The 27286-nt window shown below is 35.7% G+C and overlaps 1 protein-coding gene across 3 annotated transcripts in view; it reads left to right on the top strand.

Moving 5' to 3' along the window:
* The window catches only part of RPS6KA6 (ribosomal protein S6 kinase A6), a 116268-nt gene that overhangs the window by 3053 nt on the left and 85929 nt on the right, over window positions 1-27286 (top strand). For all 3 annotated transcript variants that reach the window (XM_058658627.1, XM_004592788.2, XM_058658626.1), the window contains exon 2: window positions 25316-25375. In XM_058658627.1, coding sequence (XP_058514610.1) covers window positions 25331-25375 — 45 coding nt within the window. In that variant the 5' untranslated portion in view covers window positions 25316-25330. The remainder of the gene's footprint in view (window positions 1-25315; window positions 25376-27286) is intronic.

The following is a 27286-nucleotide window of genomic DNA, read 5'->3' as shown; positions in this document are numbered from 1 at the left end:
ACAGTGCACAATAACAAGTTGTAAGATGAAGAACGTAATCACAGTAAAATTATCCTAGTTCCAGTGAAATATGGAGAATAGGCCTGTTACATGAATTCTGCTAGTTCCTAGGAAGAGATTTCTGGAAAGAAGGGAAAAAGGGTAAGGGGAAGCTCAGCTTTTGAGAGCTCTTAAATGAGACTTTCTCAGTTAGGTCTACTGGGAATAGAAACTTCAAAGGGCATCACCCCTCAGGCAGCCACAATTAGCTCTTGCCTGGATTCTGTCAGGGTCAGGGAAGAGGTGTTACTTGAGGTGGGATGAGTATTGGTCATTTCTGGTCAGGGGTCATAAAGAATGGCCTGTTGGAGGAACGTGGACTTTCATGAACAGTGCCTTGCACATTAGAGATTAAGCAAGTAATTGTTTATCTTTTGTTTAGGGAGTGCTTGCTTTGTAATGGAGGGATTGATTGAAGAGTTTTTGAACTGCAGATTATGATATATTAAAACTGGCACTTTATATTATTTCTTTATATTGCTTTTGTTTCAGGATACTGGTTTTAAGAGTAGTATTTTTCACTGATAAAACAGTTGGGATTAAAGTCACAGACTTGAAAAATCTAACCATGATAATATATCTCAGATTAGGAAAAAAATGGTAGTTTTGATTAATTTTTGTAAGACCCTGAGGTAGTAGAGGAATGAACGTGAACATCGGAAGCAGAAAAATCTGCAATCCTACATCTGCTTCACACTAGGTCTGTGACTCAGTGCATATAGTCCAAACTCTAAAAAGCCTCAGTTTCTTCATCTGTAAATGGGGTAATAACCATCTTCAAGAATTATTTAAAGAAAATGCTGTGCTGGGTTTAATATGTCTACAGAGGGTTTTTTCCCCCCATACGTAGTGGATTGCCAATACACAACAGTTTCTATTTTCTCAAAACCATCATTTTCCTCCTTTCCCTGCCACTAAATTCTGCATTATTGTCATGTATATGGAAACCTTGAGTTTCAGCTAGCCAACACCATAGCCCTAGCATTCTCTATTAACATTCTTAGAGCTGCCTCCTGAATCTGATGATTTCATCTAGACGTGGTAAAGTTCGCATTCTGTACATTTGTGTTCATGGATAGGGTTGTTCAAGGATAAAATATGAGGTTATTTTTAGCAGTGCTTTGAGGGATAAGAGGAAGCAAGCCGTTTCATTTACTGACTGGCTAGTGAAGTATTGCATTGACATTTTTGCTCTTCTCAACTCTTGTCATGGTAGAACTGATTTAATTTTTCAAGTATTTATGGAGTACAGATAGTATAGTACATAGTGCTGTAAAGTAAGATGCTTACATATTTAACATGGAGTCCTAACTTTACACTTCCCCCCTGTTTTACATTCAAGAGGGTAAAATAAGCATGTTTCGAAAATATTATAGAAGGGAAAGATCATTAACCATCAAGTGGTGGTGGGAGTGTGATTTTACTAAAGCTGATAAAAGTCTTGTGAAGGACTGAAATTTACAATGTTATTACAGATTGGTAATATTGTTCTTAGAGATGAAAAAATATATTTGAAGTAGATAGGAACAATATAAACAGAATTATCAAGATGGTTTTGGAAGAACAAATACTCTGATATACTTAGGATATAAGTCTGATATGTGAATGGGGATATAGTGTGAGATGAGGTAGCAAATATATCAGGGTAGGCTAGGCCCAGATTGTAGGAGGCTTTTAAAGTCAGTTTAAGGATTCATTTTAAAAAATTTATGAATTTATCTATTTGATAAGTAAAGTAACAGAAGAAAAGACAGATTTGGAGACGGATAAGGAAGAGAATGGGAGATTCCCTGTTCTGGTTCACATCCCAAGTGGTCACAATAGCCAGGTCTGGTCCAGGATGAAACTAGGTGCCAGAAACTTCATCCTTGTCTCCCATGTGGGTTGGAGAAACCTACGTACCCTGTCTTCTGCTGCCTTCCCAGGTGTATTACAAGGAATACAGAATAGAAGTGGAGCAGCTGGGGCTTGAATTGGCACTCTGATATAGAATGCTTATGTCACAAGCTGTAACTTAGCATATTGTGATGGAACTTCAACCCCGATATTTTGTAAACGGGAACCATTGAGGATATTTGAGCACATGAATGACATTTTTTATAGGATTTGTACTTTGAAAAATAACGGATGGTATTGTGTATGCTGGATTTGAGTTGGAGAGATAATCAAGGCAGAGAACAGTAGCTCTAAGGTTATTGTGCTAGTGGAATCAGTAGTGAAATTAAAAAAAAATAATGTTTTTTTACAATGCATTTTTGTAGATATAGGGATTCATGCCATGTTCCCCTTCCTTCCTCTCCATTTTCCCCTCCCACCATTTTCTCCATGCTATCATATATAATCCCTTAATGTAAGTTACAAGTTTAACTTTCTGATATGTAAATATATCATGACATGATAAACACAGGCAAAAATAAAAAACCTAGTATTATATTTTAGAGGTATATTTAAAAGTTTCCTTGGGAGTCTTACCTTTATTTGAAAGTACATACGCATACTGCATAGTAACATTACTTCCTGATATGGTAGTTTCCTTTATGTATATTAATACACACATATTGTACTTTGCATATTGATTGTCTTTTATCAGAGAGAACGTGATATTTGTCCTTTTGGGACTGGCTTATTTCATTAAGCATATTAGTTTATAACTGGGACCTTTTTTTTTTTTTTTTTTTTTTTGCAAATAGCAGGATTTCATTGCTTTTTCTGACAGAGTAGTATTTCATTGAGTAGATTTACCACAATTTCTTTTTCCAGTCCTGTTGCCAGCATCTGGGCTGATTCCATGTCTTTGCTATTGTGAATTGTGCTGCTATAAATATAGAGTTGAATGCAGGTTTCATTTCATTAGAATATATTCCTAGGAGTGGGATGGCTAGTGAGATTTTTGAAGTTGGCAAGATGGGGGAGAGACCTGACAGAGGTGGATTTAGTTAGCATTACTAATTAGATGTTGGCAAATAAGAGGGAAGAATGAACAACTGAGATTAGTTGTATCATGGTAGAGTTAAACTTAATGGATGTTTAGTGCATAGTTGCAATATGAATCTAACTGTGAGCCACAAAACTAGTAAAAAATACATAGATTTTTACAGCATTGGAAGATAGCTAAAATGAACTTCCCTTCTTTGATATTGTCTTGAACAGTAGCAGAATGCTCTAAAGATTGCTGGTCCATGTGGCACACTTAAAATTTTACTACCAAAGGTGAATACACTCATTACTTACTAATTTTTTTTACATGGCTTTAAATTGAGCATTAGATTTATAGTTTTACCAGCATTCATTCTATATGTAAGTAGGCCCTGGGTACAGAGCATTGCTCTGAAAATGTTGGCTGGTGTCACTAGCATGTGGAAAAGAGAACAGGGACATAAGTCTTACTTATATGCTTTAATTAGGTTTTTTTTTTTTTTTTTTTTTTTTTTTTTTTTTTTTTTGGTAGTAGATGAGAAGGGATTAGAAGAGCACTAGTTTCTCCCATGACTAGGTGCCTTCCCAAACTGGCTTTAGAAATACTCAGGTCAGTCCCTTCAGAGCAGTGCCTGTTTAGTTCTCCAGCTTGATTAATTCAACAGGAAAGCTAATCATTACCTTGCTGTTCTGTGAGTCCTACCAGTGGTGCAGTTGCTTTCTTGGGCTGTATTGTTTTATTATCTCCCCATACCTCAGTACTTGTTTTATTTGTAATTTTGAAGAGGAAATACAAAATTTTTTTCTCTTTCCTGTAATTTCTTTTTTTTCCTTTTTTAATTGGAAAGGCTGATTTGAGAAGAGAAGCAAGGACAGAGAGAAAGATATTCTGTCCACTGGTTCACTCCCCAAATGGCCACAATGGCTGGAGCTGAGCTGGATCCGAAGCCAGGAGCTTCTTCCAGGTCTCCCACATGGGTACAGAGTCTCAAGGCCCTGGGCCACTCTCTCCTGTTTTTCTAGGTCACAGGCAGGGAGCTGGCTGGGAAGTGGAGCAACTGGGACATCAGCCTGTGCCCATATGGGATCCTGGCAGTTTCAAGGAGAGGATTTAGCCACTAGGCCATCCTGCTGTGCCCGCCTGTAATTTCTTTTGGTTAGTGCTGTCACTGTCTTTAGCAATGGTTCTGATGTTTTGATAATAGTACATATCTTGAGGTAAGTTTTTTTGTACTTTGTCAGAATTTACTTTATAGTATTGACCATTTATTTTGAAGGATTATTTACTATTTCCACTAGTTTTTTTTTGGTACATTTTGTTTTCATTTTGGTTTTTAGGTGAGAAATGAGTTGGATAGGAGAGAGATTTAGAGTTAATTTTAATCTCTTTCATATAATAGGAGGAGGTATTTTCTGAATTATATTACTAATTTTGCTGTTAGATTTTACCATATATATGTACATTTGAAGGACTTTCTTTCTTTGCCTACCTGCTTCCCTCTTTGTGTGTGTGTGAGAGAGAGAAGTAGGGAGAGAGAAAGTATATTTGTATTACTTTGATTTTGTTTATTTCACAAAGCATTTGAGATAATTTACCAGAAATACACTCCGATAATGAGTTATTTTGATATTTAGCTAAATATATAAATGTGTAGAAAAAGTGGATAGTGGAGGTGTGGGTGAAGTAGAATACAACTTCAAAGGGTCTGCTACACATTCAAAATAGTTCAATTGTAAAATTGACTTAGAGTTTCCTTGGGCTTGTTGTTTATTAGATTTACCAAGGAATTAAAAAAAAAAACCATGTAAGCGGCCCACTTTACAGATTCCCAGTTCACTGATCTGGAAGGGGTCTTGAGCACCATTCCCTAGATGATTGTGAATCACAGCCTGTTGGAAGAACCACTAGTTTAGGACAAATTAACAAAAGAAATCATTGTATATTTTTCACCATTCAGCAAGGGAAAAAACTATCCATTTCTAAGGTAGGAATTAGGAAAATGAATATTGATGCTTTACTGTATATTTTATTTTGTTGCAGTTTTAGTATATGACCAGGGCCAAAAGGCATTTCTGCATTGTCTTATATGCTGTTGCTGTTTGGTTTTGAGAAATTTGTTTTATTCACAAGAGTAGAAATGATTTTAATACCTTAGCTAATTTTGATGCACTTTAACCATGTAATTTAAGAGGCTAAATATCTGTTCCTTTTTATTACCTAAGTAATGGGATAGTGCCTGCTTTGAGTAATAGATACCCCATTACATCTCTAACAAAAATTTTAAAGACCATGAATAATTACTAGTATAGGACCCTTCTGCTTCTCCTGTAAAGTGACTGGGACAATCTTTAAGAGAAACTGCCGTGGTTTTTAAAGTCAACATAAATTTTTACCTGAGGGCCTACCGCAGTGGTTCAATAGCTAAATCCTCGCCTTGAATGTGCCAGGACCCCATATGGGTGCTGCTTTGTGTCCCAGCCATTTCCCTTCCCATCCAGCTCCCTGCTTGTGGCCTGGGAAGGCAGTTGAGGATGGCCCAAAGCCTTGGGACCCTGCACCCATGTGGAAGACCTGGAAGAGGTTCCTGGCTCCTGACTCTAGATCGGCTCAGCTCCTGCCATTGTGGCCACTTGAGGAGTTAATCAGAGGACAGAAAATCTTTCTGTCTCTCCTCCTGTTTTTAAATCTGCCTTTCCAACAAAAAGATGGTTTTTAGAAAAATAATTTTTCATCTGAAAAGACAGTGTAATCCATTCTGTCTTAAATTTATGAAAACTATGGAAAACTATGACAGTCATTAAGTGTGTATTATAAACCAGGCCTGATTATATGCCTCACATATAGTATCTCTTTAAATTTTATTCATGCTTTGTAACAGCTTGTAAGACAGATGTGCCTTGCTAGCGAGATGACAGAGACATGCAAAATAGTGGGAAATACATTTGAAATTTGAACCTGAGTTGTTTTAAATTTGTGCTTTTTCCTCTCTGTATTGCTCCCTTCCCACATGTGGACAATATTAAGGTTAAAAAGTTGGCTACAGACAAGTTGTTGCAATGATACCAGATCAGGAACCAGATGTTCTAATTCAATAGCCATACATGTATACTCATTTTAAATAAAGTGAATAGAATCCTAGTAAATCCTGGACTTAAAAGCTCTAAAACAATTTTGAAAAAGAAGAATGAAATGTAAGGAGTTGTTCTGTTGAACGTTAAGATTTATCGTGTAACTGCACTAATTAAGGCAGTATAATATTGGTGATGGTTGGACATATATATCAATGGAACATAATAGATGAACCAGAAATAGATCCTCATAAATATGTTCAACTGATTTTTGAGAAAAATACAAAAACAAAATAAAGGTTAAGATCAGTTTTTAAAATAAGACAGTTAGTAGGGGAAAATTCTCTGCCTGACTCAGCAAAACAGAACCTAAAATTGTGTTATACTTCCTTAAGTGAAGATTCTTGGAGGGAGATTATTTGCTAGTCTCATTTCTAAAAGCTATAATTATTTGAAAGGCTGTCTGATGGAGAAGAGAGAGGAAAAAGAATATTCTATGAACTGGTTCACTCTCCAAATGGCCACAATAGCTGGGGTAGCAAGATAGAGCTCTGTGTGGGTTTTCTGTGTGGGTGGCAGGGGACCGCTTTACGTGGGCTATCTTCTGCTTTCACTGGTAACTGATCAAGGAGCTGGGACAGAAGCAAGAGCAGCCAGGACTGGAACTGGTACTGGATTGTGAGTGGTGGTTAAGCTTCTGCACTACAATGCTGGCCCCAACTGTTCTGTTTTTAAGATGCAAAATTTTGAGATAATTTGGGCCACCTAAAGCACGAACTAGTAGTTGAAAATAGCCAAAATTTAACAACTAAGGAATGGTTCATAATACTACATAAACTAGCAGTTAAGTGTAATTTGATAAAAGTCCTTTGAGTTCACGATTGTTCAGGCAGGGAAACTATGACAGTAGAATATTGTTAGAAACAGTTCAGATTCAAACATACGCACATTTATGGAAAACTACATCAATTGTATGTATATGATAGAACATAGCTTAGAGATAATTTGTTTGATTTTGTGCTATATTTTGCAAATGGATAGTTCTAGACCACACAATGATCAGATGTTATAAAACATAACATCATATGAATGACAATCATGTAAGAATATGTGAATACTTTAGCAACTCACATCTATAAGTATTAAATTGATTTTGTTTGATCTCATCCATGATACTGCATGTATCACTAGATTTTTTTTTCCTGCTTTAAAGTATTCATTTGTATGGATATACCACAGCTGGTTTATTCATTAATTAGTTGAAGGAAATTCGGATTGTTGCTAGTTTTTGGTAATTGTTAATAAAGCTATTATATATGTATGCATGCATGTTTCAATTTAATGTAACAATTTATTTTGTGTAAATACCTCTATGCTTGGCAGTAAATGGGAGTCCAAGTTTCTCTGAATTCTTGCAAACATTCTCTATTATCAGATTAAATTTAAAAGGTCGGTCTAATAGGTATATAGTGTCACTGATGTAATTTTAATTTGTATTCTCCTAATGACTAAGGTTGCTATGTGTTTTTTTTAAGACTTATTTTTATTACAAAGTCAGATATACACAGAGGAGGAGAGACAGAGAGGAAGATCTTCCATCCGATGTTTCATTTCCTAAGTGACCGCTACGGCCGGTTCTGTGCCGATCCGGAGTCAGGAGCCAGGAACCTCCTCCAGGTCTCCCACACGGGAGCAGGGTCCCAAGGATTTGGGCCATCCTCAGCTGCTTTCCTAGGCCACAAGCAGAGAGCTGGATGGGAAGTGCAGCTGCCGGGATTAGAACCGGCACCCATATGGGATCCTGGTGCGTTCAAGGCGAGGACTTTAGCCACTAGGCCACGCCGCTGGGCCCGTTTTTTTTTTTTCTTTATATATTTAAAAAAAAAAAAATATATATATATATATATATATATACTTTACAAATCCATGGAAAATGAGCGTTCTGAAAAAGCTGAGGTGTTTCAGAGTTTTTTTGCAGTGAAATTTTACCTTTTATTTTTCATTGACTTTAATATTATCCCATATACATATTTTTCCTGTGTTGAGTTGCTTTTTTCAGAATTTCTTAACTAATTTTGAAATTGGGCTGTTGCTTTTCTCATATTAACTATTGGACATAGATTCACAAATATTTTTCCCATTCCGTGGCTTATCTGCTTATTGTCTCAACAAAGAGTGTAGGTTTCTAATTTTAATAAAGTTCAGTTTTTCTGTTTTTTTTTTAAGCAAATCACTTTTATTGATCTTTGTCTAATCCAAGTTCATAAAAACTTTCCTGTTTGTTTTTTTCTCTAGAAGTTTTATTTTTGCATGCCTTGCCTTAGAACTTTCACTCATTTCTAGTTAATTTTTGTATACAATGGTTTTATGGGTTGAGACCTGCTTTTTTTCTGTATGTTGGGATAATTGTTCTTGCGCTATTTTTTGAAAAAACTTCTATTTTCCACTGAATTATTGGTATGCTACTTCAGAAGTCATTAAGTCATGGATGTCTGATTTCACAGTAGTTTTATAATACAGTCAAGGCACATGAAAAACTGTTCACAATAGTTTTAATGAATTAGACTTATAGAACCTTACAGTTGAATTTATTAACAATATTTTTAATGAATTAGACTTATAGAACCTTACAGTTGAATTTATTAAGCGTAGGTATATGTGATGTTAGAATTCTTGATGCTTTTTCTACAGAGTTTAATTTTTAAGAAAACACTAAAGCCTTTATTTACAAAAGTTTAAAAAAATAATGCCTCTTTTGTGAAGAGATCTCTCTGTAACTATGTTTCAAGTAAATAAATCTTTAAAATATGCGCATGCTTTGACCATTAATACAAACATCTGATTCTGAGCTATAGAGTATTTATAGTCCCCAACACTTCTACCAAAATAATGTGTACTTAAGTAATTGCAATGAAAATCTGTGTCATATTTATAAAGGGACCACCAAGTTACATATTATAACAGGAATAAAGCATGTGCAGGGGAAACAACCTGTTGTTGCTGACATTTGGAGATTTGCTAATATGACTGACTGAAGTGCAGATAACACACATTTGTAACTTGGAGTCTGTCATTTTAAGATAGAGTTAATGATTACCAAAAAAATTTCCTGCACATGCTATTGTTTCACCACATATTCTGCTTGGCTAAATATCCCACAGTCTCTTGTCAAAATATATAAAATAGTCTGCAAAGAGATGTATAAAAAATAAACATATTCTTCAGGTAGTTTTATTAGCTATACATACTATTTTAAAAAGAATAATTTCCATGTATATATTTTTTGCAGTCATTTCTTTTCTTTTTTTTTTTTAAAGATTTATTCATTTTATTACAGCCAGATATACACAGAGGAGGAGAGACAGAGAGGAAGATCTTCCGTCCGATGATTCACTCCCCAAGTGAGCCGCAACCGCCCGATGCGCGCCCATCCGAAGCCGGCAAACTGGAACCTCTTCCGGGTCTCCCATATGTGGGTGCAGGGTCCCAATGCATTGGGCCATCCTCAACTGCTTTCCCAGGCCACAAGCAGGGAGCTGGATGGGAAGTGGAGCTGCCGGGATTAGAACCGGCGCCCATATGGGATCCCGGGGCGTTCAAGGTGAGGACTTTTAGCCGCTAGGCCACGCCGCCGGGCCCTATTAATTTATTTTTAAAGATTTATTTATTTTTATTGGAAAGGCCGATGTACAGAGGTGGAGAGACAAGAGATGAAGATCTTCCGTCCGATGGTTCACTCCCCAAGCAGCTGCTACAGCTGGAGCTGAGCCAGTCCGAAGCCAGGAGCCAGGAGCTCTTCCGAGTCTCCCACGTGGGTGCAGGGTCCCAAGGCTTTGGGCTATCCTCGACTGCTTTCCCAGGCCATAGGCAGGGAGCTGGACTGGAAGCAGGGCCGCCAGGACTCGAACAGGCGCCCATATGAGATCCTGGCACGCGCGAGGCGAGGACCTTAACCACTAAGCTATTGTGCCAGGCTCAAGTTTCTAGATTTTAAAAAAATCAGTTATTCCTGGGTGATTTTTAAGCATCATGTATAACTATGAAGTGGTGTTGCATATATAATATATATGTATGTAAACCCTTTCTTTTTTCTTTTGAGTGTTTGACTCTACATGTTGCTTGAAGTTTGAAATCTTTTTATTCTTTTATTACAGTAATGCTGGTTATTTTTTCTTATTAATTCCTCAAGAAGATGGTGCTGATTTCACTGAGGTGCTTCTGTTTTCTCTATTTACTGAGTTTCTGCTTTCTAAAATCATGATTTCCTTGAGTCTTTTGATAAAAGATATTTATTAATAGGAAAAAAGTATATATCAAGTAGGATTTGACCTGATGCTACTAGTTGTGTAGTAGCGTCTATTTTCAATCTATTTCCCGATAGCAACCTATTTTATTTATTTAAAATTATTTTTTTCTGTGTTCTATGTTAACCCTGAAGTGACAAAGAGATAAAATAATATGCTATGTATTTTTTTATAAACAGATTCACTGAGGCAAACAAGTTGCTTTAACCTGTTGCTAACTTCCTGTGGTTTCCTAGCTAGTTTATTTAGTTCCTGTTTCTTCATATATGAAGTGGACATAAAAGTGTTTGTTGATTTTGATAAAGCATATCATATATAGAATAGTGATATTCTTGTTTCCAACAAAATAAACTAACAATTTGGATGTTTTAGACAAAGTGCTTTTGAATTAAATAACTCAATGATAACTTTTTAATTTATTTAGTAACCCCAAGGTACTGTTACAATACAGATCTGTGTACCTCTTATTTTTAAGAGGTGACTACTGTGAAATGTATGACTGCTGAAGAACAGTGTCTGCATACACATCTGTACTACAACTAATGTATTAAGGAGCTTCAAAATCTTACGGAAATGTAACTAAAAGATAATAGGAAATTTTTTATGAAATTTTTAAACTTTTTATTAGAAAGATATACAGAGGTGGAGAAACCAGAAGATCTGTCTTGGCAACAGAAAACCAATTATCAGCATATCTACTCATTCTTCCATAATGATAAGAAAATGCCTAAATAGGCTAATGTATCACTAAATTGATAAATTTAGGCTTGTAGGAAGCTTTCTTTAAAAAGTCTTTCTAGGGGGTGTTAATATTTTAATTTCATACCCCTGTTGTGTTAGAGACTCACTGAAGGCTCTTTTCCAGCCTTTTATGTTTAAAAGTATTAATAGCTGATTCCTTCCTATTCAAATAAGCTGTCAAGACAGTGGAATGTACAAAGTATTTATGGCAATTCAATTTGTACCTTTTTCCTACCATACATAGTTCCATTTAGTCTTGGGATTAAATTGTGGAAGATTATTATGTTTGGAATATGTCCCTCTTCACTTTATTTAGTATTCCTTTTTAAAAAATATGTTTTATTTATTTTTTTATTAGAAAGTCAGATATACAGAGAGGAGGAGAGACAGAGAAGATGATCTTCTGTCCGTTGATTCACTCCCCAAGTGGCCACAACGGCTGGAGCTGCGCCATTCTGGAGCCGCTTCTGGGTCTCCCATGTGGGTGTAGGGTCCCTAGGCGTTTGGCCATCTTTGACTGCTTTTCCAGGCCACAAGCAGGGAGCTGGATGGGAAGTGGAGCTGCTGGGATTAGAACTAGTGCCCATATGGGATCCTGGTGCCCATATGGGATCCCAGCGTGTGCAAGGTGAGGACTTTAGCTGCTAGGCTACTGTCCTGTTCCCTATTTAATATTCTTTCATATTGTTGTTTTTTAAGTTTTATTATATTTATTTTTTAAAAAAATCCTTTTGTTTTGGTAATTTTTACGTAGTTGATTAGGGTACAAAGGGTCAAGGGCTACATGAAAGTGGGTAAGACCATTGTTTCCACACTAGTATTATTTTGTGTGTGTGTGTGTGTGTGTACGAGGTAAGGAAAGAGATAAAGAGAGAAGCCCCACCCAGCCTCCCACCCATCCCAGGTCCCCTACGTGGGGCATGCTCCGAGGGTCCTGCTCATGCAGTTTTGATAGTTCAACAGTTCTGAATTGCTGCCAATCTCACTGCTCCAAGTGCGATGAAATCTCTTCAGAATCCACTGGCTGACATAGTCTCTTCCTGGATGGGGTTCTGAGATCAGCAGTTCAATTGGAGGGATCCCCAGAGAAACTTCGTCTGAGGTGATCCCAGGCCGGATTGTGTGTGCTTGCCAGTACAGGGTCCAGCACCATCCATCGCCCCAATCAGCTCATGCACATGCTGATGGTTGCAATTGCTGTTTTTTGTTCCATGGGTAAGGAAACTTACTAATGAGTTGCTTTCAATTTTGTGTTGTTAGTACTTTGGACTTGTTGCATTGATGTTAATGATAGTTCATAATTCAGTGATGTTTGATTCTGTGTATTCCATTTTGGATTTTCTGGAAATGAAGATTCTGAAATTATGACAGAGAACATAAAAATGGCTTTTATAGTAATAGTGCAATTTTGAAGTTATGCTTATTCTTATTTTTGTAATAAAGTGATTAAATTGTTCAGAACCTGGATAGCAAGTTGAACAATAGCTGTGTGACTCATTTTAACAGACACATAGGAGCATTTCCTGGGAAACATGTGTTTAATTAGAGAACATATGACTGACTTCAGCCCTTTTATTTTCAGCTGTTAGACTCTGCATAGCAGAAACATTATTAACTGTACCAAGGCAAGGGCCGGCAATGTGGCATGGTGGGTGAAACAGAGGCCTGTTTTGTGGCATAGTGGGTAAAGCTTCTGCCTTTGATGTCAGCATCCCTGTGGGTGTGAGTTCATGTCCCAGGTGTTCTTCTGATCCAGCTCCTTGCTAATGGCCTGGGAAAAGCAGCAGAAGATAGCCTGTGTGTTTGGGTCCCTGCACCCCATGTGGGAGACTTGGATGAAGTACCTGGCTCTTGGCTTTGGCTTAGCCCCAGCTGTTGCAGCCATGTGGGGAATGAACCAGTGGGTAGAAGAGACTTCTGTGTCTATCTTTCCCCTGCACCCCAAGTCGGTCTTTTAAATAAAATGAATGAATGAATGAATGAATGAATGAATAAATAAATAAAATCCTTAAAAAAGAGTACCAGGACATCCGGAGACAATAGAATCCTTAAAGATAGAGTAATGTTTAGATTAGGAAAGTGCTTTGGAAACTTGTCAGAACTGGACAAATATTGTAATTTGAGAATTACTGTCTTTTTAATTTTAGAGAAATGTATCGTTACTTCAGTTTTTACATTATTTTTAATATAAGTTTTATTAGTTTCTACATTCTTTGAAAATGATATGCTTGATTATGTTTTAAATGCTTTTAACAATGAGAAAAAGTGATTTAAATATTATTATCCCTTAGTCTCTTATTAGAATTAACAGTTTGTAAAATCCATTGTACTTCTCCTTTTGTATTCAGTGAAGTGTATTTGAAAGTTTATGCCAATAAAGTTCTGATATCTTAATGGTATGCAAAATTTATTGAGGATACATTTTAATGACCTTTTAAACTAAAAAGATAGGAGACAAATTGTTAATGATACATTACTATAGCTTTAATCATCTGTGATTTTTTTTCTTTAAGTGGACAGATTTCACATATATTGCACTATAGATTCAGGAGCTTACTCATACTTTCTATCCCACATGCCCTCTCCCTGCCAGCTGCCTCCTTCCCACGTTCCCTATCCTTTCTTACATCTGTGATTGTTTTAAATTTACTGTAAATGAGTGAAGCTCTATCTCTTCATTTGTTTACTGTATCCCTGCTGAATTATGATATTTTTATTTGTGGAACTCTTCATTTAGTGTAGCATTTCAGCTTTGACTATTATTTAAGGGTGTTATTTTAAAAATAAAAAAAATACAAATTGAGACAAATTTGGCTCATGGGCTATAATATTTAGAGTATATTTACAAGTTTGTGCTAATTTCACTGGAAAATAGAGTTCAGGATTTAACTGAAAAAATATGATCCTTAGAAATAATTTCCAAGTAAAGTATGTGATACAAAAAAAAAATCTTAGGACTAACCCCATCTTTGTGGAAGATTTAAGAGTAACACATTTATTTATTTTGAAACAGTTGTGGAGAGGTAAAGGGATCTTCCATTTGCTGTTTTTCTTCCCAGGCCACCATAGTTGCCAGCATTTGGGCCATGATGAAGCCAGAGACCTGGAGTTTCATCTGGGCCTCCCATGTGGGTGGCAGGTAAAGCTAGCGCCTTTGATGCTGGATGCTGATGCTGGATGCTGGCACCTCGTGTAAGTGCCAGTTCAAGTCCCAGCTGCTCCACCTCTGATATAGCTAGAATTGGGAAAAGCAGCAAAAGGTGACCCCTGCCACCCACATTGGAGATTGGATCAAGTCTCGGGCTTTTTATTTTGAAAAAGATTTTTGAAAGAGCTGACTTTCTTTTTAGAATTTAAAATTCTCTTGGAAATGATCAGAAAAATACTGAAACTACTTTGTGGAATTAGCTTTCAAGTTGCTCTTAAACATTCTAAGTTAGGAAAATTAATAAAATGTGGCAGTTACTGAAGTTTTGTAAATTTAAATCATTTAGTTCACAAATTCAGTCATTTCATTCCGCAGTTATTTTTCCAAGTTATGTTGGGTTTTAATAATATGCTAGGTAAAATGCTATATAATAGAATTACTGAAGTCATAGATTAATAAGATGTGATCCTTTTTCTCTGGGAGCTTAAAGTCTGTACTTTCATGGGTGGGTTTGGGAGATTCCTTTAAAATTGACCAGAAATAATTCTGTAATTGTTTTGTAGTAACTTTTGATTCACAGGTGTATTACTTTATTTATTTTTTTAAAAAAAGAATTATTGTACTTAATTGAAACAGAGAAAAGAGGGAATGATAGATCTTCTGCCTGCAATTTCACTCCCCAAATGGTTTTTTAAATTATTAATTTATTTTGAGAGAGACAGATAAACATAAGCATAGAGAAGAAACATAGTTCTCATCTGCTTATTCATGCCCCAGATGGCTTTAATTGCTGGGACTGCATCAAAGCTGGGAGCCTGAAATGCAGTTCCAGGTTTCCCAGGAGTTGTGCGAATGCTACCAAGCTGGAATTGAGAGTCTAGGTACTACTCAAACCTGTTCATTGCAATAGATGATATGAGCCTCCCATTTCATGTTGTAATTGCTAGACCCAGTGCCCGTGCTTGTTTTGTTTGTAATTGACACCTAGTAATGGTACATACTTATGTAATGTTGTGATACATGTACATAAGATATAATGACTAACTTCAGGTATTTAGTTTGTTAGTCACTTGAAACATTTTTTTCTTTGTAATGAGAACACTGAAAATATTTTGTCAGTTTTGAAATATACATTATTTTGTAGCTATAGTCACGTTACTGTATAGTGAAGCATTAGAACTTACTCCTCCTAACTGCAATTTTACACCTGTTGTTCAGCTTTCTTCCCACCTACTTAACCTTTCCAGCTGCTGCTGTTATGGTTTACAACTGTTCTACTCTGTTTCTTTAAGTTTGACTGTTTTTAGATTCCACATTTTCAAAGTTCATGAAAAATGGACTGAAAAATATTTTGATGCAAAATACCTTTGAAATCCTTGTGCAGTTATTAAAATCACATGTTTTTCATATATTTTTGGAGTTCCCCCATATACCTGGATTTCAACTTTTTTGCAACAAAATAAAATTTATTTCTCTCAGCCTTTTCGAAGTCTATTTATATAAGTGACATCATCACATATGAAAATCTGAAATAGTCCAAAAATTTTTGAAGACTCTTTGAGTGCTAACATGGTTCCACAAGTAAAAAAATTCAACATTTGACCCTTGATTGTAGGCACACTAAAATATTTTTTTTACCTTTAGGCTGAGTGTATAAGGTATTTATGAACATAAGTGAGTTTTCATTTTAGATTTGTCTCATTACCAAGGTATTCCATTATGTATATGCAGATATTCCAAAATTTAAAAAAATCCATAATCTGGTATTGCAGGGCATGAGATATAAATCCTTATTTATCTTTCTGTGGTTTATTTTATTTAAAATAATATTCTTCAGGCATATCCATGACAATATTTCATTCTTTTTATGAATGAATAATATTCCTATTGCATATATAACTACAATCCCAAACCTCAAAGACATACTACAGGGCAGTGGTCATCAAAACAGTAGATACTGGTACGGAAATAAAGAAGAAGGTCAATGGAACATATTAGAAACCCTAGAAGGGAGCCCATACATGTATAGCCAAGTAATCTTTGATAAAAAGACTGAAAATAATCCAGGGGAAAAAGTCTGGTCTCTTTAAGAAATGCTGTTGGGACAGTTGGGGATAGCAGCCTGCCAGAAGCCTTGTGAGAAGACCCACACCTGTCACCTTATACAAAAATCAGCTTTAAATGGATCAAGGACCTAAATCTGCACCCGGAAACCATCAAACTGTTAGAGGAAACATAGGAAACATTATCCAAGATGTAGGACTTGGTAAAGAGCTTCCTGCAGGTACTCCATGTAGGTACAGGGGCCAGAGTATTTGGAACATCCCCCACTGCTTTCTGAGGCATAACAACAGTGAGATGGATTGGAGGTACAGCAGCAAAGATTTGAACTGGCTTTACCCACTGTGTCACCACACTGGCCCTCCTTACTGATTTCGATAATGGCTTTGCTCGCCTTTGGTGAATCATTAACTAAAATGTTTGAAATAATTTCCGGTATTCTGTGTTTTGACAGAGAAGCATTCATATGTTAGGGATTTATTGAGCCCATGTGGGATAGGTGCTTTGGAAAAATTAAGTTAATTCTGACAACTGTGGTTTCTTATTGTTATGCATAAAGAAATTGACAATAAGAAAGTTTAGGAAACTTTCTCAAGACAGTAGACGTAGAGCTTTAGAATTTGACTTATGTCGGCTTGACGCAAAAGTGTTGTTCGTTTCATGACACTATTAAATACACTGTCTTGTGAGTAAAGCACAGTAGCTGTCTCTAGAATGTTTAAGTCTAGATGCACTTGACAAGATATTTATTTGATATGGTGAAATTATTTTTAGCACTAAAATTTTTGACATATATGCATGTGACTTTACCATTTTTTTTCAAATTTATAGCTCAGTAATGTTAAGTACATTCACACTTGTACAACCAGTCTGCATATTTCTTCATCTTGAAAAACTGGAACACTTAATGCATTCAACAAGAATTTGCTGTTTTCCCTTTTTCCGAGGCCTTAGCAATTACCATTCTGTTTTCTGTCTATAAATTTGAGTACTGTAGCTACCTCATGTAAGTAGACTCACAGAGTGGCTTTTTTGACTGGCTTATTTCACTTAGCATGTTGTCTTCAAGATTCATGTATGTTGTATATGACAGAATTTCTTTCTCTTTCAAGGGTGAATGTTCCATTGTTATTCATGTGCTGCATTTTATTTATTTATTTGTTAATATATATTTGGGTCCCTTCAAAGGTTTTGGCTACTGTGAAGAGTGCTACTGTGAAAAATATGTCAGAATGTGTTCAAATATATTTTTGAGACCAATTTTTAAATGCCTGTACATCTGCATCTGAAAGTGTAATTGCTGGGTCATATAGTAATTCTATGTTTAAGTTTTTGTTGAGGAACAGCCACATTGTTTTTCATAGTAGCTATGCCATTTACATTGCCAATAACACTGCCTCAGTTTCTTTACATCCTCAACTATGGTAGAATTACTTCGAAAAAGTAAATTCCATGTTATACTCTGGGTTTATTACATAGTCAATTTTATCTTCTCCACTTTTCATAGCAGCATAGTTATGCCATTGATAACTCATATACTTAGAGTAACTCTTAAGAAATTGAAATATCCCTGATTATTACAGGAGCATGAAAATACATTCTCTAAGGTCCAGTGTTGTGGCTTAATCAGTTAAGCTGCCGCCTGCAGTGCTGGCATCCCATTTGGTGCCAGTTCCAGTTGATTCTTGTCCTGGATGCACCACTTCCAATCCAGCTGCCTGCTGGTGTGCCTGAGGAAGCAATGGAAGATGGTCCAAGTGCTTGGGTCACTGCACCCATGTGGGAGACCTAGATGAAACTCCTGGCTTTGGCCTGGAGTTCACTGTATATGGAGTTTCACTATAGATGGAGTGAGCCAGTGGATGGACGATCTCTCTCTGGCTGTGCTTTTCTCTGTCAGTCTGCCTTTCAAATAGATAAATTTTAAAAAGTTACTGTCTGTAAATTACTTATTAAGTTAGTGATAGATTTTTTCAGAAAGCAGGATGAAAGCAAAAAAACCATGTGTGGTCAATCTTAAGTTAATTAAAACCAAAATTAGAGGTTGCATTGTGATGTAACAAATAAAGCCAATGCCTGTGAAGCTAGCAGCACAAATGCACTCCTGTTTGTGTCTTGGCTGCTCCACCCCTGGTCCAGCTTCCTGATAATGTGCCTGGGAGAGCAGTGGAAAATGACCCACGTTTTTGTACCCTTGGCACCCATTTTGGAGACCGTGATGAGACTCTTGGCTTCATATTGCCCCAGACCTAGTGTTTGGGAGAGTCAGCAAGTGGATAAAAGAACACATATCTCTGTCTTCTCATTTCTCCTGGAATCTCTGCCTTTCAAATAAACAGGCTTTAAAACAAACCACCAAAATTAACTAGGTAGCTCTACTGATCAAACATTTTTGTTTACCAGAAATTTGGTTCTGCTTGACTTTTACCCAGCTCTCTTACTAGCATGATATGGTCTATGTCTATCATATGAGGAAAAAGACATAAATTTAGTAAATAAATAATACCTTTAAGAGGTATTAACTGTAAAATTTGTTGCTGGAAAGTTCTTTTTGGGATTGAATTTTATTGTTATTTACATTTTAATTATTATTATTTTGCATTTCAGTTTTAAACTTGTTAGAATGTGTGCATACCCCTTTCTGTTGATTCACTTCCCAAATGCCTGCATTGGCCCTGTACTGGGAGCTGAAAGCAATCTAGATTTCTTAGGTGAGTGGCAGGAGCCCTGTCACTTGCCATCATCAGCTGCCTCCCAGGATCTGCAATCACAGGGACTATAGTCAGGAGCCAGAATCAGGAACTGAATCAAGGCGCTCACATGGAAGATGAGTGTCTTCACTGACATTTCAGACATTTCAGGCACTAGACCAGACCAATTATTACCTGCCCCTTGGGTAGAACTATAAATCATCGATACTTTTCCAGTAATGTTGATAGTATTATGTATAACAGATTATCAAAAATAGTAGTATAAATCATGACACATGTATTATCTTAGTTTCTGTGGGCCAGAAATCTTTGGGATGACCAAACTAGGTCATCTGTGTGGGGCCTAAGAATACTATAATCAAGAAGATACTCTATTAAGTCCTCTCAGTTTGATGGAGCTGTGTCAAGGTTTTAGCTTTCCTTCATTCTATTTGGAGGCTTGACTGGGGAATAATCAACCTCAGAATTCCCTCTGAATCTTGTCTGAATTCCATTCCCTGTAGTCATAGTATTAAAAGCCCTGACTCCTTTTTGGGTGTTGACTGAAGGCTGCTTTTAAAGCTGCTCAGGGTTGGCTGTAGCTCCTAGATATTTCTTGATAATGTGTATATCCTCTACATGACCACCTAATTCAATGAAACCAGCATAAAAGTGCTTAAGTTCCTAGTGTATCATCTGCTTTAATGTAATCGTTGAAGTAAAATCCCATCATCTTTACTATACCCTGTTGTTTGGAATCCATTCACACAGTGTTCACCTTGGTAGGGGGCAGGGAGATTTCTAATAATGAGAAATGAAACTCATAGGGGCCCATTTTATTGTCTGCCTACCACAGTGATCAGCTGGTAAGTTTAATTTTGTGATCGGTTTCGTTAATTTAACATACATAGACCTTTATTCAAGTTGATATGGTCACACCACTAAATTTGGAGCTAATTTGCTCTAGTTGTTCAAGCAAGGTAAAAAAAATCAAATTCTTTAACAAAAGCTGTCAATGATTAACAAGTAAATATGAAACTTGAAAGATGAAATTTTCTTTTATAAAGTTAAGTTGTTAAATGTACGTTTAGCATTAGTTATTATATAAATACAATGATTTTGTTTGAGATGAATTTTGGGAATCTTGGAGACTACTTGAGAATTTATAATACTATCAAATTTGGGGAAAATTGTTGTCTTGAATATGTTTTGTTAGTTACATCACTTTCTGATTCTTCCTTATTTGTGCAGCTCTCCTTCCTTCTTCAGTGTATATATCAGTATCAAGTTATGTGTTCTGTTAATTCACTTCTCTATGTAACACTGAGGAATAGGTATATGAATTATAGAATCATGATCAGGTAAAAGTAAGCCCTTGTTACAATACTACACATGTATGTTCACTTTATTGCGTCAGCTCCAATTCTAAGGACCTGAAGGCGCAAAATGCTTTTTTTTCCTCATTTCAATTTTCCTTGATGAGCTCTTTTTGTCAATAGTAATTAATATATTTGAGTTGAGTTATGTAATTATTCTGAGGTCAGATGAGTACAGCAATTCAGTTTAGTATTTCTGTCTATTTTTTAGAATATTTTAAAATGATTTATTTCTTTGCTAATGTACTGAAAAATAATTTAAAAGCATTCTTTACTAGGCTCTGAATCACGGTCTAGTCACTTTGGTTTTGGAATATCTGAGTAAATTACTACCACTTTGTTAAGCTCTCCAGTGGTAGAAAATATTTAATCTTTATATGACACTTAATTTGAAAGTATAGCCTTTTCGCTTCTCTTTTTATGCTTTAAATTTTATTTTTGAAATAAAAATTGAGAATTTTGAAAGTAATTGTTTTAATGTGGGTGAAAATGGCTTAAATTTTAGTATCAGTGAATGTCATGGTTATCCATAGGAATGAATATTCTTTTATTGAAAATTTGGTACCTCGAGGGTGCGTGACATGGGAGTTAGTGGGCTGTTGTGTTTTTAAAGCTCATTTCTGGTGGACCGAAATGATTTTCAGGATAGAGTGATCTTTTTGACTCATTCAGATTCATTTTATTTCTAGTTCTTTCAGACCCACAGCTTCAAGATAAATTAGTCATAAGTGGTATGAGTAGGACGTAACCAGTAGCTAGGTAACAGAGGAAAGCAACATTTTTCTTTTTATAAGGATAATTGTTTTTCTCCCCTTTTTTTGCATAGTGATTTTTCTATGGCTGATTTTGATAGTCGTAATAAAATTTTAATTGTTGGAAGTATGTCTTAATGTTGGTTTCCAGATTGTTTTAATGAATATTCTCTCTACATGTTAATGGTCATCCTTCCCATTTTCTAAATCCCTCATAGTTCACCCATTCTTTTGAGGCAAGATTATTACATTTATTGATGCCATTTATTGAAATGAGAAACTCTAGAGGATAGCAGAGTTGGGCAGTAGGTCAGTATTTCCTTTTTTTATTAGTTACGTTTGAGAGATTTTTTCCGGAGACATCTGGAGACATCAGAGGAGAATAAGTGGAAATCTGAGATATTCAGTTGAATGTATGGATCAAGAGCTTGGAAGAATAGTCTGAGTAAATGTGAGTCATGTCAGTAAATTAACTCAGGGAAAATGACATGTGGTGAGAAGGTGAGAGTCCATACCTTAGGGGTTATGGATAGCAAAAAAAGGAAGTTGGAATGGAAGAAAAGTAATAGCACAAAAGCAGATACTCAAATAGAAAAGTGTTCATCTGTGACTTGCTGCAGATGATGGATCTGTTAGCAAAGTAGACACTCTTGATAATTCTGTTTGGTTTTCATCGGGTTGTACTTATAAGAATGATGTTATAAATGTTGATAATTTACTTTTTAAGTTGATCACAAATTTTCATACAGTAAAACTCATTCTTTATCATGTAACAATACTAAGACTGTATAAATACGTAGAGTTGTGTAAACACCACCACAATAAAAAATAGTCCCCATATATGACTTTTTGTAGCTAAGATCTTCCATTAGTCCTAACCCCTGGTAACCACTAGTCTCTGTTCCATCTCTTACGAGTTTTATATTTTCCAGAATTCTATATATATGGAATCATATAGTATGTAGCCTTGTAAATTTAGCTTGCTTACAGTTAGATTTGAAATTCATCCATGTCATTGTGTGTGCATTAATAATTATTTTTACTGCTGTTTAGTAATCCCCTTACTGCTGTGTTCTTCTCTACACCCAAACCCACCCTCTGAAAACCAATGATCTGAACATTTTTTCAGTTTTGCCTTTTTAAGACTATTTCATATGTGGAATCCTATAACATTCTTTTGTGTTTGGCTTCTTTTAGTTAATAAAATGCTTTAGATTCATCCAGTGAAAATGAGTAATTCTGTCCTTACTGATGATTAATATCCTATTGTTTATCCACTCATAAGGTGAAGGACGTGGTTTATATTCAGTTTATGGCCAGTTATGAAGAAAGCTACTAGTATGTTTCCATTTATCCCAAATACATGATTTTTCATGTGGTATCTGCATTCATTTAATTTGATGTCCCATTTTATGTAATATGCTACTTTTCTGTCATTCTTTTCAGAAAATTTCCCATTTTTTTTTTTGACTAAGAAAAAAAATTTAATTGTTTGGGGGTGACTTTTTAAATTTAATCCTTTTTGGAATTTACTGAGCTTCTTGAAACCACATTTGACAAAAAATCAGACATTATTTGTTTTTTATAAAAAGATTTGTTTATTTTTATTGGAAAGGCAGATTGACAGAGAGAAGGGAAGACAGAAAGATCTTCCATTCACTGGTTCACTTTCCAAGTTGCTGCAGTGGCCGGAGCTGAGCTGATCCAAAGCTAAGAGCCAGGGGCTTCTTTTGGGTCTCCCATCTGGACTTGGGTCATTCTCGACTGCTTTCCCTGGCCACAGGCAGGGAGTTGGAATGAAAGTGGAGTGTATAAGACATGAATTGGTATCCATATAGGATCCTGGCGCTTACAAGGCAAGGATTTAGCTATTGAGCCATCACACCAGGCCTTGCAAATAGCTTTTTTGAGATACAATTCACTTGCCATACAAATACACCTATTGAAACTGTGTGATGTAATGTATTATCACATTTACAAATATGTGTAACCATCATCAGTCAGTTTTAGATGTTTTTTTCAACACACCAAAATGGTTCATTTGTACCCTTGGGTGATTAAATTCATCTCTCTAATTGTAGCCCTAAGCAACCACTAATATTCTTTATGTCTTTATAGATTCACCTGTTCTTGACCTTTCATCTGAGTGGAATTGTCTATTGTTTTAAGTTATTGTGTTTGGAATGTTAATGATATTGTCCCATGTGTCTCTGAGGCTCTGTTTTTACTTCACCCTGTCCTTATATTACACGATGTCTATTGATTTGTGTTCTAGATTACTACTACTCTACCATCGTCATTATGTCATTGAGCCTATCCAATATTTTTAAAAATTCTCATATAATTTTTAGTTCTGGAATCATTTATGCATTATTGTTTGTATATTTTTAATTTCTTTGCCGAGAGCTCGTTATTATTCTGCTAAAGTGTGTTATTTTTACCAAGAGTGCATGTATAGTAACTGCTTAAACATCTTTATTAGAGGTGTCAACTTTGGGATCTCCCTGTTGTATGTGTTTGTTTCAATAGGCAATATAGTGCAGACTCCCATATTCTGCCATATTATTTCTGCATAATGATTCCAGTGTAAAGTTAGTTTTTGGAGTATTTGATTATGTACTCTGGATGTACACTCAGTGCGTGTAGTTGATATTGACTTATATCCGAAAGCCTTTGTTATACTTCTTTGGTTCCCTACATGTGCGGGTTCATTGTTGAGACTAGGATTCTTACTGGATCATTGAATTAAGAGATTTTCTCTCATATAATTCTGTCATTTCTTCCATATGCTCCAGTTCTCAAGAGTTTCTTTTGGTATCTTGGTTTTCCATTGTATCACTCAGCTATATACTTTTGGGCCTGCCCTCAGGATGAAATGAAGAATGAAAAAAATAACGGAGACTACCCTCATATTTTTCTTATCACTAGGCATTCTTGTCTTGCTTCATCTGGCTAGAGATAGATTTTTCTGATTACAGAGACTTGTCTTAGAGTAGGAAAGAGAGTTGAAAAGGAAAAATGAGGTAGGAAGAGAAAATTTGGATTCGCCTTAGGTACATTTTTTTGGTCCTCTGCAGAAGCTAGAATTTCTTATGTAATTAGTCTTACTGATGACGATGGGGTTCCGTGACTTGGTCTCTCTTCAGGTCAGATACTAGAGATAAACGTGAAAAACTAAGCCTAGGGATCTCATTACAGTTCTCATTAGAGTTATTTTTCAGTATTTAAAATCACTGTTTAATCTGGTTAACACTGTTAATTTCCCAGGATTCTCAGATTTTTTTGTGTGTTCTGCCTCAGGGCTTTGAGTTTGTAATCAGTGGTGCGATAGACTTAGTGAGCTCATACCATCCAGGTTGTTATCAGTTCCCCTTTTTTACTATTCTGCATTTTCTTACAATTGAGCAGTGACCAACTTGATGTTGATTAGTTTTCAAACATATTTGATCAGTGATTAACAAGATTTTCTATAAAAGGACAAATATTAAATATTTTAGGGTTTGAAGGCTTAGGATCTCTGTTGTACTCCTTAATTCTTGTGTTTTAGTGTTAAACCAGCCATAGAAAATAGAAAAACAGATGAGTATGTCTCTATTCCAAAAATATTTTATACAGAAACCAGGGCAGATGTAGATCTGACTAAAGTTTACATTTTGTTTTTCTTGAAATAGTGATCAAAGCACATTTTTTTTTCTTGCTAAGCTTTGTGTGTTGATATAAGTTTGTGTCCATGGCCACTTAAGTGTCATTCATATGGTTTAATTTTTTCTGCATATTATATCCTGAAATTTAGTTGAGCTGAGAGAGGGGAAAATATTTACAACAGTGTAGTTAAATTTCTTTCCATGCTAATTTGCTTTGACTATGTCCCCGTGAAAAATGTATTTTTTGGCTTTCTTTTTGTGTATGTGCCATAAATATTTGGTTGGGGACAAACTTAATGAAAGTACATATACTCAGGATATGATTGTCTGCCATAGCAAATATCTAAATAGTATGAAATGAAAAACAAACTCTGAAAATCAAGAATTCTTTTGGATGATCGGGGAACCATATTAATAGTGTCCTTTTTCTAAATATCTTCTATATGTCCTGTGTGATTTTGTTTTTCAGTAAGTGTGAATCGTGTAAGATGTGGAGATAAGTGTGTAGAGTTTATTTTTCTTAACATTGCTCTTCTTTTACCATTGTATTTAAGGTGTTTAACAATGTTTTTCAGGTAAATGGTCTTAAAATGGTTGATGAGCCAATGGAAGAGGGAGAAGCAGATTCTTGCCAGGTAAGTGCTCATCTTCATATGTTAAGCAACGGTTTTGTCATATAAGAAAAGAGAATAATGGAAAAATAAGAAAGTACTTGTCAATCAAAGAAACTTTCTCAGAGAAGTTGGTATAGCAAATATTTTTCATTAAGTTTTTGTAGTTATAAAGAAAGGCAGTGATGGAGGCTTTCTTTCTTCTGGTTCACTTCCTGGAATGACTTAACAGCTGGTGCTGAGCCAGGCTGAAGTCAGTACCAAGGAGCCCTGGCCTGGCCTCCTGCGTGGCTGACGGGCACAAGTGTTTGGGCTGTGATTCACTGTCTTCCCAGATGCTTTAGTACCGAGCTATATCAGAAACACAGCAACTGATTGGTACGCCAATCTGAGATTTGAACATTCTAAGTAGCAATTTAACTCACAGTATCACAGCACCCACCAGCAGACACAATTATCAACTGCAATTCAAAGCATAGGACAAGTTTTCCTATCAGAAATTCTTAGGCATGAAGTTTTCAGACATCTTAATTGAGATGAAATTTTCATACAATAAAATTCACCCATTTTAAATGTGATGAATGAAAAATTCCTCTTACTAGTATTTGAGTTATTTGGATTACTTCAATATAGAACTCTCTGGCTTAATGAATAATATTAGTAAATAACATTGCTAATACTAGTAAAAATATTAGTAAATAATATTTTCTTCAATGTCAAGGTAGAAAGATTAATTTGAAAATATTGAGCTACAGTGATAGCTTGACATCATTTTAAGTTCTTTTTCTGGACTTTAGGAAGGATTATGTCTAAATTATTTCTAAATTTTCTGACTGGTTTTAAAGACTGTTTAGCTATTAGGATATCTATGCAAAGTTTATATGATAGACTATAATTTTATTGCAGTTTTTAAAATTAATTTTGATAGCAGAGGAGAGACTGGAGAGCTGATCTCCCATCGCTGGTTCATTTCTTGAAATGCCTGAAACTCTGAATGCTAGGCATTGGCTAGAGCCAGGAAGCAGGAGTATAATTCAAGTTTCCCACGTGAGAACCTAGTTTTACATGCTGCCACCCTCTGTTTACTTTGGTGGCAAGCTGGGGTCAGGAGCTGTGCTCGAACTCTGACCTAAGCCTTTTGACATGGAATTCAGGTGTCCTAGATTTCAGAGCGAATGCCCACTGCTACCTTCTAATTTTGTAAGATCTAGTTTTATGGAAAAGTGTTCTTAAGAATTTAAGGAAAGTCAAGCTAGCATTCATGTTATTATTTTATGCTTGTTATGTTCTATCGGTAATTTCATAGAGTTCTAGATGTTTAAAGCTAGAAATAAAATTTCGAAAATAGCATTTTATAGCATGTTCATTGTATAGAATAATCTGAAAGCTTGGAGAAGTTGTGCTTTCTACTAGATGATAAATCTGGCAAGTAATAGAATCTGAAATTATGATACAATATGCCTCCTGTTAGTTCAAGCTATATTGTGTAAAAGTTGAAAGTAACAACATCAACCTTTTCTTACTTAGTTGTGGATAAAATCAACCTTGATGTATTTTTCTCTTATGAAACTACTTCATAGATAGATTTTTATCAGTTAGAAAGCAGCAGAAATGTTTCATATAACTTCCTCTACAAACAGTGACAACATAATATCACTCTAAGTTTTGATCAAGATCATGAGCACAGCATTGTCTTATCTTTTGCAGTTGATATTAGTGACATTCTAGTTTTGATTGTATTTAAATATAACTATCAGTCTTGTAGAGGTACATCTACAGGTAATGTGGACTAAGAGGCATAGAAATACTTGTGTTCATGAATTTCCAAGATAAGAAGTATTAGGAGCTATGAAAGGCGTTGGAGAAGAGTACCTTAGTACATTAGCATCAGCAAATTTTCCAGGAACCACTATGCTGTATGCTACAGGGGAAAGG

The sequence above is a fragment of the Ochotona princeps genome, chromosome X (genome assembly GCF_030435755.1).
Source record: "Ochotona princeps isolate mOchPri1 chromosome X, mOchPri1.hap1, whole genome shotgun sequence".
Classification (NCBI taxonomy): Eukaryota; Metazoa; Chordata; class Mammalia; order Lagomorpha; family Ochotonidae; genus Ochotona; species Ochotona princeps.
The sequence above is the reverse complement of the archived record's forward strand: the minus strand, read 5'-3'. Positions and strand labels throughout refer to the sequence as shown.